The sequence below is a fragment of the Mixophyes fleayi genome, chromosome 10 (assembly GCF_038048845.1).
Source record: "Mixophyes fleayi isolate aMixFle1 chromosome 10, aMixFle1.hap1, whole genome shotgun sequence".
Lineage (NCBI taxonomy): Eukaryota > Metazoa > Chordata > Amphibia > Anura > Limnodynastidae > Mixophyes > Mixophyes fleayi.
In genome coordinates, this window is record NC_134411.1 from 55,216,911 (window position 1) to 55,230,836 (window position 13,926).

A 13,926-nucleotide genomic window follows, 5' to 3' on the forward strand; every position below is an offset into this window, starting at 1 on the left:
CTGATAACAAAATGGAAGCAGGTAAAGAACAATGACCAACGGGCTTGTCTAGGATTCAACTGTTTTGCAGATTCAATGTATTGGAGGTTCTAATTGTCAGTGATGACCGAGATGACATGGATGGCTCCTTCCAGCCAGGGACACCATTCTTTAAAAGCCCATTTGATGGCTAAGAGTTCCCAATTACCAACATTTTAGTTGTCCTCTGCAGAAGAGAATTTGCGGGAGAAAAAGTCGCAGAAAAACAGTAAGTGATTACCAGGATATTTTTGAGAGAGAGCAGCGCTCGTACCAATATCAGAGGCTTCAACCGCCAGAATGAAAGGCAGCTCAGGATTAGGATGTTTGAAGACAGGGGTGGAGATAAATGCTTTCTTCAAAGCCTCAAAGGAATTGATAGCTTCAGAGGACCAATTACAGGGATCTGCCGCCTTTCAGGTGAAGGCAACAATGGGAGCCACCAAATCGGAAAAACCTTGAATAAATCTTCGGTAATAATTGGCGAGCACCAGAAACTTTTCAGATTAAGGTGCCGCACCCAATCTAGTATAGCTTAAATTTTGCTTGTGTCCATAGAGAAACCAGTAGAGGATATTATATATCCTCGGAATGATACACTCCAAACTTCAAACTCACATTTTTCAAGCTTGGCAAACAGATGGTACCGTAATTTATGGAGAACTTGTTGAATATGGAGCCAATGCTGAGACAGAGTGGGAACATATTAATATGTCATCCAAGTACACAACCACGAACTGATCAAGTAATTCCCAGGGAATTTCATTAATGAGATCTTGGAAGACAGCTGGTGCGTTACAAAGACCGAATGGCATAACCAGATACTCGTTGTGGCCGGAAGGGATATTGAAAGCCGTTTTCCACTCTGTCCTTCTCTGATGCGGATGAGATTGTATGCCCCGAGAAGATCAATTTTGGTGAAGATGGTAGCACCTCTAAGTTGATCAAGCAGGACCGAGATGAGAGGAAGTGGGTAGGTGTTTTTAATAGTGATTTTGTTAAGACCTCTAAAATCAATACAGGGGCGTAGTCCACCATCCTTCTTGGAGACAAAGAAACAGCCATCTCTCACCTTAGATTTTTAAGGCCTAATAAGCCCTTTTTGTAAATTTTCCTCAACGTATTCCTGCATGGCCTTGGTTTCAGGACCAGAGAGAGAATACAGTCTTTCTTTTGGTAATTTAGCACCTGGCATTAATTCAATGGCACAATCGAAATCCCGATGTGGAGGCAAAGTGTCAGCAACTTTATTTTAGAGAAAACATCCCAGAATTCACGGTACTGAGGAGGAAGTAATTCAGAAGCAGGCTGCAGAATCCGAAGGGGCAAGCTCAAGCAAGTCTGAGAACACGAGGAACGCCACTGGGTAATCTCTCCTTTTGCCCAATCAATTACAGAGTTGTGAAGGTGCAGCCAGGGATGCCCCAATATTACCGGTACAGACGGGCAGTTGATAAGGTAGAAGAACAGAGTTTCTGAATGAAGGGTTCCCACTGCCAAGTGTAACGGGGGTGTTTCATACAAGACCTTGCGGCCTGGGAGTGATCCTCCATCTAGACCACATACGGTAATAACAGTACCGATACCCTTGAAAGGAATTCCAGAAGATTTGGCGAATCCAATATCCAGAAAATTTTCAGTGGCACCACTATCAATAAAAGCTGAGATATCAGCAGAATGAGCACCATAAGTGATGTGCGCGGGAACCAAAACTGCATTTTTAGAGGAGATGATCTGCAGACCTAGGTCAACCTCCTCTTATCTCCTAGGCCAACTCTCTTTCCGACTTGTTATGGCAGGAACGGGAAAAATGTCCTTTAATGCCACAGTAAAGACACAGACCTTGGGTCCGTCTTCTGTTTTTTTCTTCTGCAGAAAGAAGGTAGGCTCCTAATTGCATAGGCTCTTCAGTGTCCATTGACGCAGAAACAAACGCAGATGATGGACAGGAAGGTGCCACTTTTTCCGCCTTCCTCTCTTTGATCTGTCAATTTTGATGGCGAGCTGTATAAGACTCTACAGCGATGTTGGAGAAGGGAACTGTACCAAAGCATCCTTGATCTGCTCCAACAAACCTAAGCAAAATTGACTGCGTAATGCAGGATCATTTCATTCACTGTCGGTAGACCATAATCTAAACTCGGCACAGTATTCTTTAGCAGAGCGCCGACCTTGCTTTAAGGCCCTGAGGTGAGCCTCGGCCGTAGCCACCCGATCTGGGTCATCATAAAGCAGGCCTAGAGCATTAAAGAATACATGAACAGACTGTACTGAAGGACTTGCAGGAGCCAGACTAAACACCCAAGACTGAGGGTCACCTTGAAGCAGGGATATTATAATACCGACCCTTTGCTGAACCTGAAGAATGGGGTCTTAGCCTGAAATAGAACTTACAACTTTTTTTAAAATTGCGGAATAAAGCTCTCGCTCCAGAGAAACGATCTGGCAGGTTCAATTTAGGTTCTACAGCAGGTGCCAGGGAAGCTTGCTCGACTTGCGAAGTCCTTGAGGCCTCCTCCTGTGCAGACAAACATTGCGATAGTCCTTGGACCTTCTGGGACAGGGTTTGGATCTGCCCTGCCAAGACTTGGGCTGGAGAGGGATTCGTCCCTGTTTTCATCCATGAATAATCCTCTCCATTAAATTCACTGGCCGGTTATAATGTTAGGGCCCACGACCAGCTAGATGAGCTTTTAGAACAGTTAGAGCAGGGGTAGGGAACCTGTGGCTCTCCAGGTGTTGTGAAACTACAAGTCCCAGCATGCTTTGCCAGTAGATAACCAGCAGAGAGGTGGCAAGGCATGCTGGGATTTGTAATTTCACAACACCTGGAGAGCCACAGGTTCCCTACCCCTGAGTTAGAGTATAGATCTTCACCTTTAGCAGCCGCCTTTACCGTAGAGCTTTATGTGCTCACAGGTACTCAGATACCCCCCGGGCTTAGGCTCAGAGTAGTAAAAGCTCAACAAATTTAGCCGCAATGCATACAGAACCGGGGGCGCTAGCCCAGGCAGGAGCGGGTGGTCAGAGACAGGCCAAGGTCAGTGGTCCATAGCGAAACAGCGAAGTCCAGAATACAAGCAAAATGGTCAGGGTCACAGGCAAACAGAGAAGTCCAGAATACAAGCAAAAGGTAAGGGTCACAGGCAAACAGGCAAGGTCCAAGATACAAGCAAAAGGTCACAATGGTAGATCAGGTAGACAGGAGCCCACAGGTTGTTTACCTCAGCGTTGCCGGGACGTGGAGCTGCTCAGAAGGCGTCCCGACCATTGCCATGGAGATGGTCGGGCCGAAGGGAACCAGAAGTGATGCCCCAGCTGTTGCAATGACAGCCGGGATACCGAAGGAGGAAGCGAGCCACAGATCACCGCGGCTTGTGACACATGGCCAGGAAACTCCCCAAACCTTAATCCCATTAAGAACTTGTGGTCAATCCTCAAGAGGAGGATTGACAAACTAAGACCCACAAATTCTGACAAACTTGATTAGGCAAGAATTGACGGCCAGTCAGTATGTGGCCCAGTAGTTGATTGACAGCATGCCAGGGCGACTTGCAGAGGTCTTCAAAAAGAAGGGTCAACACTGCAAATATTGAATCTTTGCATAAATTTAATGTAGTTGTCAATAAAAGCCTTTGACACTTATGAAATGCTTGTAATTTTACTTCAGTATGCAAAAGCAACATCTGACAAAAAGGTGAAAAACACAAAAACAGCAAACTTTGTAAAAACAAGTACTTGTGTCATTCTCAAAACTTTTGGCCATGACTGTAGTCTGCCCTTATTTTAAACCTATGGTAACCTCAATCCCAGTTTGATCCTTTTCTCTTTGTCCGAATATCCTTATGTCTATCCAAAGCATGTTTCAATTGCTCTACCGCCTCTGTTGAGACTTTTCCACTTATCCCACTATCCTTTCTGTGTAGTAGTTTTTACTTAAATTTTCTCTGAGCCTACTTCCCTCCAGTTTCAGTGCATGTTCCAGTGTTTTAATATTTCTCTTCCTTTGAAGAATTTCCCTTTCTGTACCCTGTTAATATACCTTGATATATTTGAAAGTTTCTTTCATGTCCTCCCTTTCCCTTCTCTGTTCCAATTTATACATATTAAGAACTTTTAGTCTTTACGGGTAAGTTTTGTGCTGTAGGCCATGCACCACATTAGTTGCCCTTCCTTGAACAGTCTCTAATGTATTTATATCCTTCTGGAGATATGGCCTCCAGAATTGAACACAGAATTCTAGATGAGACAGTACCAATGACCTTTACAGTGTAATTATTAATTCTTTCTTTCTGCTATTGATTGGAGAATATGGAACAGAGAGTTTTAAAGTATTGACTTCAACACGGAACCTCAAGGTTCTGTGTTGGGGCCAATACTTTTTAAAATATTTATTAATGACCTTGGTGATGGTTTAGAGAGCAAAAATTCCATTTTTGCAGATGACACCAAACTTTGTAAGAAAATAAAATTTGAACAAGATGTAGTTTCTCTGCAGAGGGACTGGAGGGTTGGGCGGTCAAATGGAAGATGCTCGTAGACAGTAGACGTAGCAATAGTGCTCAATGTGAAGCAGCAGCTGCAAAGGCAAAGGTATTGGCATGCACAAAAAGGGGCATAGATGCAATGGAAGACAGTGTAATTTGACAACTATATAAATCATTGATAAGACCATGGGATAAATGTATTAACCTCCAGATTTGTCAAGTCCCGACAAAACCGGAGTTTAATACATTTACCCCCATGTCTTGAATATGGAGTACAGTTCAGGGCACCACTCTAAAAATTTTTAAAAAAGACATTTTGTATCCAGAAAGATTCAGAGAAGGGCAACAAAATTGATAAAAGGATATGGAGCCATTAAGTTATGAGAAATGGTTAGACAGTTTAGGCTTGTTTACTTTAGAAAAGAGGTGTCTATGGTTGCTATGTACAAATACATTAATGGTCAATACAGTGAACTTTCATGGGGACTTTTTACCCCAAGGATTGTACACAGGACACGTGGTCACCCCCTATGGTTAGAGGAGAAGTTTCATAACCAGCAAAGGAAGGTGTACTTTACAGTAAGGGCATTCAAGATATGAAATTCACTGGCAGGGAAGGTTGTAATGGCAGTTTCAATTGATATGTTTAAGAAAGGGTTAGACAAAACTTTGCACAAAAGAGTATCAAGTGTTATGACTGTTAATTAAAATAAAGGACAGTAGTGGATTCAGGGAGAAATAGGACTGCAATATTGGGTCAGGGATTTTTCCTCATTTGAACAGATTGGTGGCTGCTTTATATGGATCAATTTAAAATATAAGAGCAGGATCGCAGGAGATCCAAAATAGGTTGAACTGGTTGGACTGATGTATTTTTTAAACCTCAATAACTCTGTTACTATGTATGTTACTATCATAATTTTTTACATAGTGCCAGCAAATTTCTAGTGCTTTACAATTGAGGACAAACATAGATAATACTCTATACCTCTCTAAACAGACAGAGAGGCAAGAGAGCCCTGTTCGCAAGCTTACAATCTATGTTCAATGGGAGTCGGACACATGAGGTTAAGTCAAAATACTGCAATTTGGTTCATCCAGATAAAGGTAAAAAGTGATTAGTATGCTATATACTATGTTTATTCCTATCCCTATACAGTCAATCATCTGACTCGCCTCTCTCATTGCTTTGTTACAATGCTTACCTGCCTTTAAATCACCTGAAAGAGTGACTCCTAATTCTCTATCCTCAGTAGTTTCCAATATAGTGCCATTAATAGTATATTTAGCCTTTGGGTTTTTGAGACCCAAGTGCACAATTTTGCATTTTTTGGCAATAAACTGTAGTTACCACTCTTGACCATTCCTCTAGTCTACCTAGATCATCACTCATTTATTTTACCCCTCCGATAGATATCTCCTTCGATTTCTATTAGATGAACTGTGATATATTGCATGTAGTGAAGAAGGAAACAAATTCCATCGAAGGAGGACTTTATAAGGGGTCTCTTTAATTCTGACTCATACAGACACACAATTTTTGATTCTTAACCACTCCTCTACCTTTAGGATGATTTTTTTTCTTTCTGGTTGGTAATCAGAAGTTGTAGTTTTGATTAAGGAGATTCAGCATGTTGGTTGTTAAATTCAATTTTAAAACTTTGGTTTTATCTGAACTTGTGTGTGGAGCTCTTTGAAAGAGAATAGAGTAATAACAGAGGCTTTGCTAAAGTCAGCAGAATGTCATCTGTGTATAAGGAAAGACTGTATTCTTGAAGGCAAACTTATATTTTCGATTTAATAGTATTATCATGAATTCTTAGTGCTAATGGCTTCATCATAATTAAAAAAGAGCAGGTACGGCAAGAAGCAACCCTGTCTTGTACCATTTGGAATTGGCAGTGGGAAAGCGGCATTACATTTAGCAAGAATAGTTGCTGAATTGCATTCATAAATGTTCAATAGTACAGTAAAGTAAAGTAAAGGGCAATGAGATTCTATCAAAGGCCTTTTCAGCATCTAGGGACAACAGCAGGGTAAGGATCATTTTTTTATTTTTTTTTGCCACATAGATCAGATCCACAGCTCTCCTAGTATTATCTGCAAATTAATTGCATGGAATTAATCAATCCAACATGGTCCAAATGGACTAAAGAAGGAATGAACAGTCTATGCTGCTGGGGAGGAGGAAACTGAGGAGGATGATGGAGACGGCCTGAGGAACCAGACAGCACCAATCAGCAAATAGAAACTGGCCCAGATAGAAGGGGAAGCAGGCACAGGAAAGACTAATTGTTACAGAGGAATCTGAGCAGACAGGCAAGTCTAAGGTTCAGGTAGTGAGGTGGTTTGGAGAGACTTGGCGAGTCAGAAGTCATCCAGAGTTGCAGAGTGTCCCGCTTCATAGAAACATTTTACAAGGGGCCTGTGTCTGTAAACCTCTGTCAGTCATCTAAAGGTTTGCTTTTGTTGAAATACAAAGCAAGCTCCTGGCCAGAGATGGATTCTCCTGGTCTGGTTGCATTGTAGGAAAATAGGAAGGACTGAAAGAGGAGGGTTTTGTCCCAGTGGATTGCTGCTGCAGCCTGCCAAGAGTCCTGCCTCCATGGTGACATTTAAGTGTACTCATTATCTAAAAACATATGCACATGCTGCAATGTGACTAAAGTGTGACCCTCTACTGATTTTTATTTGTGCTACTACAGCCTTACATAACTGCATCAGTTAAAGACAGACACATTTAATAAGTTACTTAATTTGTGGTGAAGTGTGGACCTTAATTACTGCACCAATAAACACTAGAAACCTTCACATAGTCCAGGTTATGCCTATTATATTTGTGATAGATTAGTAAACTTGATGCTGCAATTTTGTAGCCGTGTGGGCTACAAAAAAACAGAACACCCCCCCCCCCCACAAGGCTCTGATGTTGCCCCCTGGTCCTAATTTTTATCAACCCAACCACAGACTTATGTTCACCACACTTGGCAGGGGGCAATGTAAAAGTGCTGCTGCTAGGTTTGAGCTAATTTCGATGGTTTGTAGATATACCAGAAATTGCTCATGATGAAAATATAAATAAAACTCACTTTTTGCTAGTATGTATCAAATTAATCGTAAGAGTGATGATGGGCCATTGGTATTATTTGTGTGTACTTCATGGGGAATAATGCAAAGTCAAGAATGTGGCTAAGCTTATCAAATACTTGTATTCACAGCACTGGTGATGTAGAATTTAGGATGGGGACACCTGCCACCAGGGCTGCCATCAGATGGGTACGGCCAGTACTGCTGTGAGGGGCCCGGACAGACCTCTCCGTCTGTCCAGACTCCCTGGACTGTCCGGGCCCCGCAGTCACCGACCGTGCCTCCCCTTTTTGTTTTTACTTACCTTCTCCGCAAATCAATTCTGCAGCTCTCCCTTCCAGACTCTGATAGGCTGGGAGGGCGGCCGGCGCGGTGACGTCATCACCGAGCGCCGTAGTCCCAGTGTATCAGTGACCGGGAGGCAGAGCTGCAGCATCGATTCGCGGAGAAGGTAAGTAAATAAGCTATAATTTTTTTGGAGGGTGGGGGAGAGGGACAGCCTGGGGGACCTGCCCATAGATATATTGGTGGCCAGGATCCATTAAATGTATGGCTATATGGTTACAGGTTAATGTTTGAAAAATATATATACTGATTATATGGCAAGGATGAATGTTAATTAATAAATTGTCTACTGGATTATTTGGGCAATGGAATGGACGTGTTCAGAACATTGGAAATTCTACAACAATAAAATTATTTACAATTAATTACTTACTAATTACATAAAACTAATGTTCTCCCTCCCCTGTAGTCTTTAGAGTTTGCTATTATTATAGAGTTAACTAACCACGCTCAGTCCTGCTATACCATCCAGCACTGAATAAGGTGGATAGTTGACGATTAATTCACAGTTGATTTTATTATAATCTATGAACATTAAAGACTTTTTGGAAGGGAGCAAATGAGTGTGTAATGGGAGTTATCTTTTAAAGGAGATAAGGAAAATTACTTTAGGCAATTTACCTACTGGAGATATTGTGCTGTTGAATTGATTGTCCCTGAAATATTACCCTACATGAGCAATGTTTCAATCAATATAATTATCCGGACATTCAAAAGGATGCAAAATGCAAAACTTCTCCATCCTCACCAACCGTCAAAATACTGTATACATTTTCAGGGTGAGATCCATTTGGAAACAAAGAATATATAAGTTTTGTTTCATATAGAGACTTAACAGAGACTTTATTGTTGCTGATTCTATTGTAGTTGGCAGCTCGATCTGTTAATACTGCTGAGAACATTCTCACTGGGTACAGGTTGCTATATCCCTGGAAATATTCTAATGCTCTGATTGGCTACAGGTTGGTCTATCCCTGTAAATATTCTAATGCCTGGGGGACCTGATCTGTGGAGAGAGAGGGGGAAAGAGGGGGACCATAACTGTGGAAGGGGGAGAGAGGGGGACCTTAATTGTGGAGGGGGAGGGAGAGGGGGACATTAACTGTAGGGGAGGGTGGAGGGGGACATTAACCATGGGGGGGGGGGAGAGGGGGACCTTAACTGTGGAAGGGGGAGAGAGGGGGACATTAACTGTGGGGCGGGGGAGAGGGGGACATTTACTGTGATTGCGGGGAGGGAGAGAGGGACATTTACTTTTGGGGGAGGGAAACATTTACTGTGATGAGGGAGTTGGGGGGATGTACTGTGATGAGGGATAGGGGGCGCATGTATGGCGAAGATGGAGGGGTGCACATGTATGGGGAGGGGGGGCACATGTATGGGGAGGGAGGGCCGCGCCAGATTAATTAGTACTGGGCCCCACAGTTTCTGATGGCAGCCCTGCCTGCCACCATAAGAAGGGCTAGGCAGAGATTCACCATCATAATTTGTATGCACATCTAAAATGGAATCTGCACCAACCTAGCTCACACTTGGACTCAACCCAGACTTTACGGCACTAATGCAGTAGTTTTGCTCAACCATCTTCAAGGTACACTGGGCATTGAGAAGACCCTAGCGGAAGTAACTGAGGTCTGAGGCCTTAGAAACTGTAGTCAGATATTTAAGCTAGATGTGTTTAATTAGACATGAGACAAAAACTGGTTTGACCAAAAGTTAACTGATTTAGAAGAGCTTTTTATACTTAATAATGTTAATATAAGGGATAAAAGTAAAGGAAACTCAAACTGACCGAGGAACCACAGGATGCAGGTCCGCAGCTCCCAAAAAAATTAGTATTTAGGCCATGGCTATTTCTGACACAAGCCACAGTGTCGGAAGACCCCAATATGCTCTAAATATAAGCAATGGTTCAAAGTAGTATTCCCCCATGAATGATCACCACATTGATCTGCTCCCCCCCCTCACCGAGACCATCCAGACCAAATATGACACCATATCCAAGAAGACCTTTTCTAAGATGTCTCTGGATCCATTCCCAAAGCCTAAATTCTATTACTAAAAATATCTTGTGTGCTCTACCTGTCTGTCAATTACATCTATTCTATTCCCCCCTCTCTCTCTCTCTCTCTCTCTCCCTGTACAGTACTAAATTAAGTTAAATTCTTTCAACTCCGTCTATGAATGTGAAGACTTTAAGTTCACCACATAAAAGGGCATTTCTACTCACTGAATCCTTTTTCTGCTTTTATAATTATAGTGATACACAAATTGGTATAATTTGTGCTGAACTTTTGAGAATCAGACATTAGGAAGATGTATTTAGGTTTTTAAAAGCTTGATGCATGGCGTTAAAAGCTAATTTAACATGCATATGCACACCAAATACTAACCAAGTATCTTTTCTAGCACATATATTGTGAGACTTTTTTTTCTTTCTGGAAGATATTACGCTGATGGGGGATGACATTAACACAGCCCAAATGTTGACTGTTCAACTTGTACTTTTAGTGTATCCCCAGGTCAATTACTGAATTTTCACTGCACACATATCCTACTAGATGTCTGACAATTTTTTAACCCTCTAAGCAAGGACTATTCCCAAGTCGAGGCTTCAACTACAAAAAAAATGTGTTCAGATCATACTGCCACTTTTATTACCCTTGCTATTCTGTGACCTACTGAAAAGAATGTTAGTGTCAAAAAATATTGGCATTGTCGCACTTTTTTCAAATAACTCACAATTGCCTCTAAACATTAGGTGAAATTAACACCATTATTTGGTCCCCACAATTCTCTCTATTAATATACAAAACCTTTGGTTTTTATCTAGTTTAATACTGTAGTTTCTTTCAAATCTTAAATCAAAAGAAATTATATTGACACAATTGACACCCTTGAGTTAGCCCCTTCACTGGTGGACCTATTTTGGAACTTTTTTGGTTGGCCACATTCCAACATTAATATCAATTTTTTGTTTGTATGGCACTCATGCAAAATTTTACCTTGCTTTTTTCAGAAAACAACATTAGTTTGCTAATATCTCCTGTCAATGCTAATAAATCTACGTAAAATGTTCAGAGTTTTTTTTTTAACTGAAATTGTTAATATAGTAAAAGATAATGGGCCAGAGTCATTAAGGCATGTAACTGCCTTACTGCCCCCAAATAAGCTCTGCTTACACCTATAGTCAACAAGGAAGGAATCTCTAGCATTTTATTTTTTTGACGATCTTTTACTAAATCCAAATTAATATTTAAACAGACTCAACTCACTGTCCTCTCGCACCAAACTAATTAGACAAAGCTTTAAGTAATTATTTATATGATTTACAAATCTAGATGTTAAAAATTATTATCTGTTTAAAATATAGCATGACGACTTGCACCCCAGAAATGTTGTCTTCCACCCCTGGTTAAGAACCACTGCTCTTAAAAGGTCTCCTCAAAGAGCTAAATGTATTTAGCCAGGTGTCCTCTTCGAAATGGATGAATCCAAAACTTAAGACTTGAACACACTCCACATTATCACTCCACACACTGCCAGACCCTGAGCATCATTAAATCCAATTAAATGGTCAGAAACACACCTAATCTACCTGGGGATGAAACCCAACCATTTCTCGATCATGTCAATTGCTCTCCTCTATTTGTCCAAAACACAAAGGATTTTTAAAAAATTGAATGTCTTTTGTCTCTTGGGTGGAGAATATTAATCTAATTAAAATGTCTATTAATCCAAAATTCCTTTACCTTTGTCAAATGGTGGCTTAGCAGTCCCCAACATTTTCTACTATTACAATGTAACCCAGATAGCTAGGAGTTGTGATGGGCAACTTCCTTACTCCATTAAAAAATGGAGCGACATTCAACATTGGGTGAAAATTCATGTGCTATTGGCAGCATCGTTGTGACAGTACAGAGGGAAAAGGCCACAAATCCTTTAACCCCATCCACCAAAATCCCAGTTTCAACTAATTCTGAAAACCTCACATGACCTGCCACCTGTCTACCTATCATTGGCAAGAAAGACTTTCTATGGACTGTATCGATTAGACCTTTATGATACCTTTCCTAACATTCAGGCATCAACATATGCCTAACTCCATTAAAATGGAAACAAAAGTACTCCTCCCAGTGGAGCAGGCTATCTCACACTATGGTTACAGAACTCCTCACATAGGTCAAGCATAAACACATTCTCCCTCACAGATATCAAGGACTTGCAAACGTGTCCCTGAAGATATTCATTAAGCCCATGATGTACTGCACTGTTTAGTGGTAATTAGACCAGGCTATTAGTGCTGGTGTTGATTTTAATTTGGGCCTGGGACATGTATGTTTTTTTCATTGATACAAGGGATCTATAGGCAAATGGCCAATTAGAACTGTTGTTATGGGTATGGGGAACTAACAGTTCTACAAACACCAACATACCAAGCAGTTAATTGCTGCCAGGGCTGCTGGGATATGCAGTGCCAACACTTTCACTTATTACCTCAGCCCCTAGTTCCTGTTACAGGCTGTTTGGGTCAGTGACCCAACAACTACTTATTTTAATCTATGGAGCTGGAGTGCCATGTAGATTAGCTGGAGAAGAGATGGAAAGGGTGAAGACTGAGCAAAGTGATGGGGCATCACAAACTTGTGCATTCTTTCAGGCACCATGTGACATAGGTGGCATGGAACTATTGCAATTCCCATAAGGAAAATAACTCAAAGTGAGAGGCAGGGGTGGACCTAGATTCTTTTTTTAGGGTGGGAGGTGATTTAGTTTTACCTCTAGCAGTAGCAGGCACAATAAAAGTCATAATCAATCCTTGTGTCTCTATGCCTTAATGCCGTTGTGAGTACTGCAATCCCTATTGCTACGCCACCAAACAACTCAATCTGAAAGAGGGAAGGTGAGGTAGTAATAGGTAGCCAGACGGATTAAATTGAGGGACAGTACACTGCATTCTGTCATGACTTATAAAATCAACAATTTTGATATTTTAAATTGTTTAAAAAATTGGCATATGTGAGTATATGTATATGTTTGTGTTTGAGTGGTAGGCACAGTCAATCATTGCAGATAAAAAGCAACTTCCCTCTTGAAAGTTGATACAGTAGGTCTAATGTGATGTGACACAGTGCATTTACCTAAATTTAACATGTGCATAGATGCATCATCCATTCAAAAAACACTTGCTAAGATCTGTTGCAATTACCTTTTTTCTCTTCTAAAACTACTGGTAAAAATGGCTTTGACCATCTTTCCTTTCACACTGCAAAAACGCTGATGAAGGGATCTCCCCTCTCATTTACTTTTCAGAAAAGACAATAGTAATGAGATAATGTGACCCGAGACAAAGAAAAAAAACGAAAAAAAACTTATGAGGCAAAGCACAACAGATAATCTAAGTAGTATTAATATACTAGCAGTGATTGAAAGTGGTGGTATGCCTTACCGCCACTTCTCCTATTGTAAAACTATCAAATGCCATACCTCCATTTCTAAATTTCCACTTCGACCACTGCATACTAGTGAATGTAAAAATGTTAGTTTAATGTAAAGTTCTTTTAGTTCATCATGATAGGTACACTTAAAAATATGCAGGGCTTTAACTTTTTTATACATTTTTTAATTTACATCTAATACTTACTTGATTTCTTCATAAAGGAACCTGGAGAGCAATTTGTCTTCTGGTATAAGCTTCAATTGTATTTCTGGTGGCAACTCATTTGGCTGATGGTCGGGTACATTGAATATATATCTTTTCATATAAAAGAATGTTATTGATCCAATGAAAGTGCATACAAGTAGTGCTTTGTATCTCGTCATTCTGGGAGTCAAAGGACAAAAGAGAAAAGTCAGTAATGAAAGGTAACAAATCTGTCACACTTTTCCTTTTTTGGAATCATTTCTGTTTAAATTATTTCTCCCTGAACTGTGATGATCTTAGCTAAATAGTGGTGCTGATTTTTTTTTTTAAAGAATAAATTTGTTA

General features: G+C 40.8%; 1 protein-coding gene across 1 annotated transcript in view; it reads right to left on the reverse strand.

Annotated features, from left to right (window-relative positions):
• Positions 1 to 13,926, reverse strand: part of B4GALNT2 (beta-1,4-N-acetyl-galactosaminyltransferase 2 (SID blood group)) — a 210,543-nt gene that overhangs the window by 114,073 nt on the left and 82,544 nt on the right. The window contains exon 2 of the mRNA XM_075188797.1: positions 13,582 to 13,761. Coding sequence (XP_075044898.1) covers positions 13,582 to 13,760 — 179 coding nt within the window. The 5' untranslated portion in view covers position 13,761. The remainder of the gene's footprint in view (positions 1 to 13,581; positions 13,762 to 13,926) is intronic.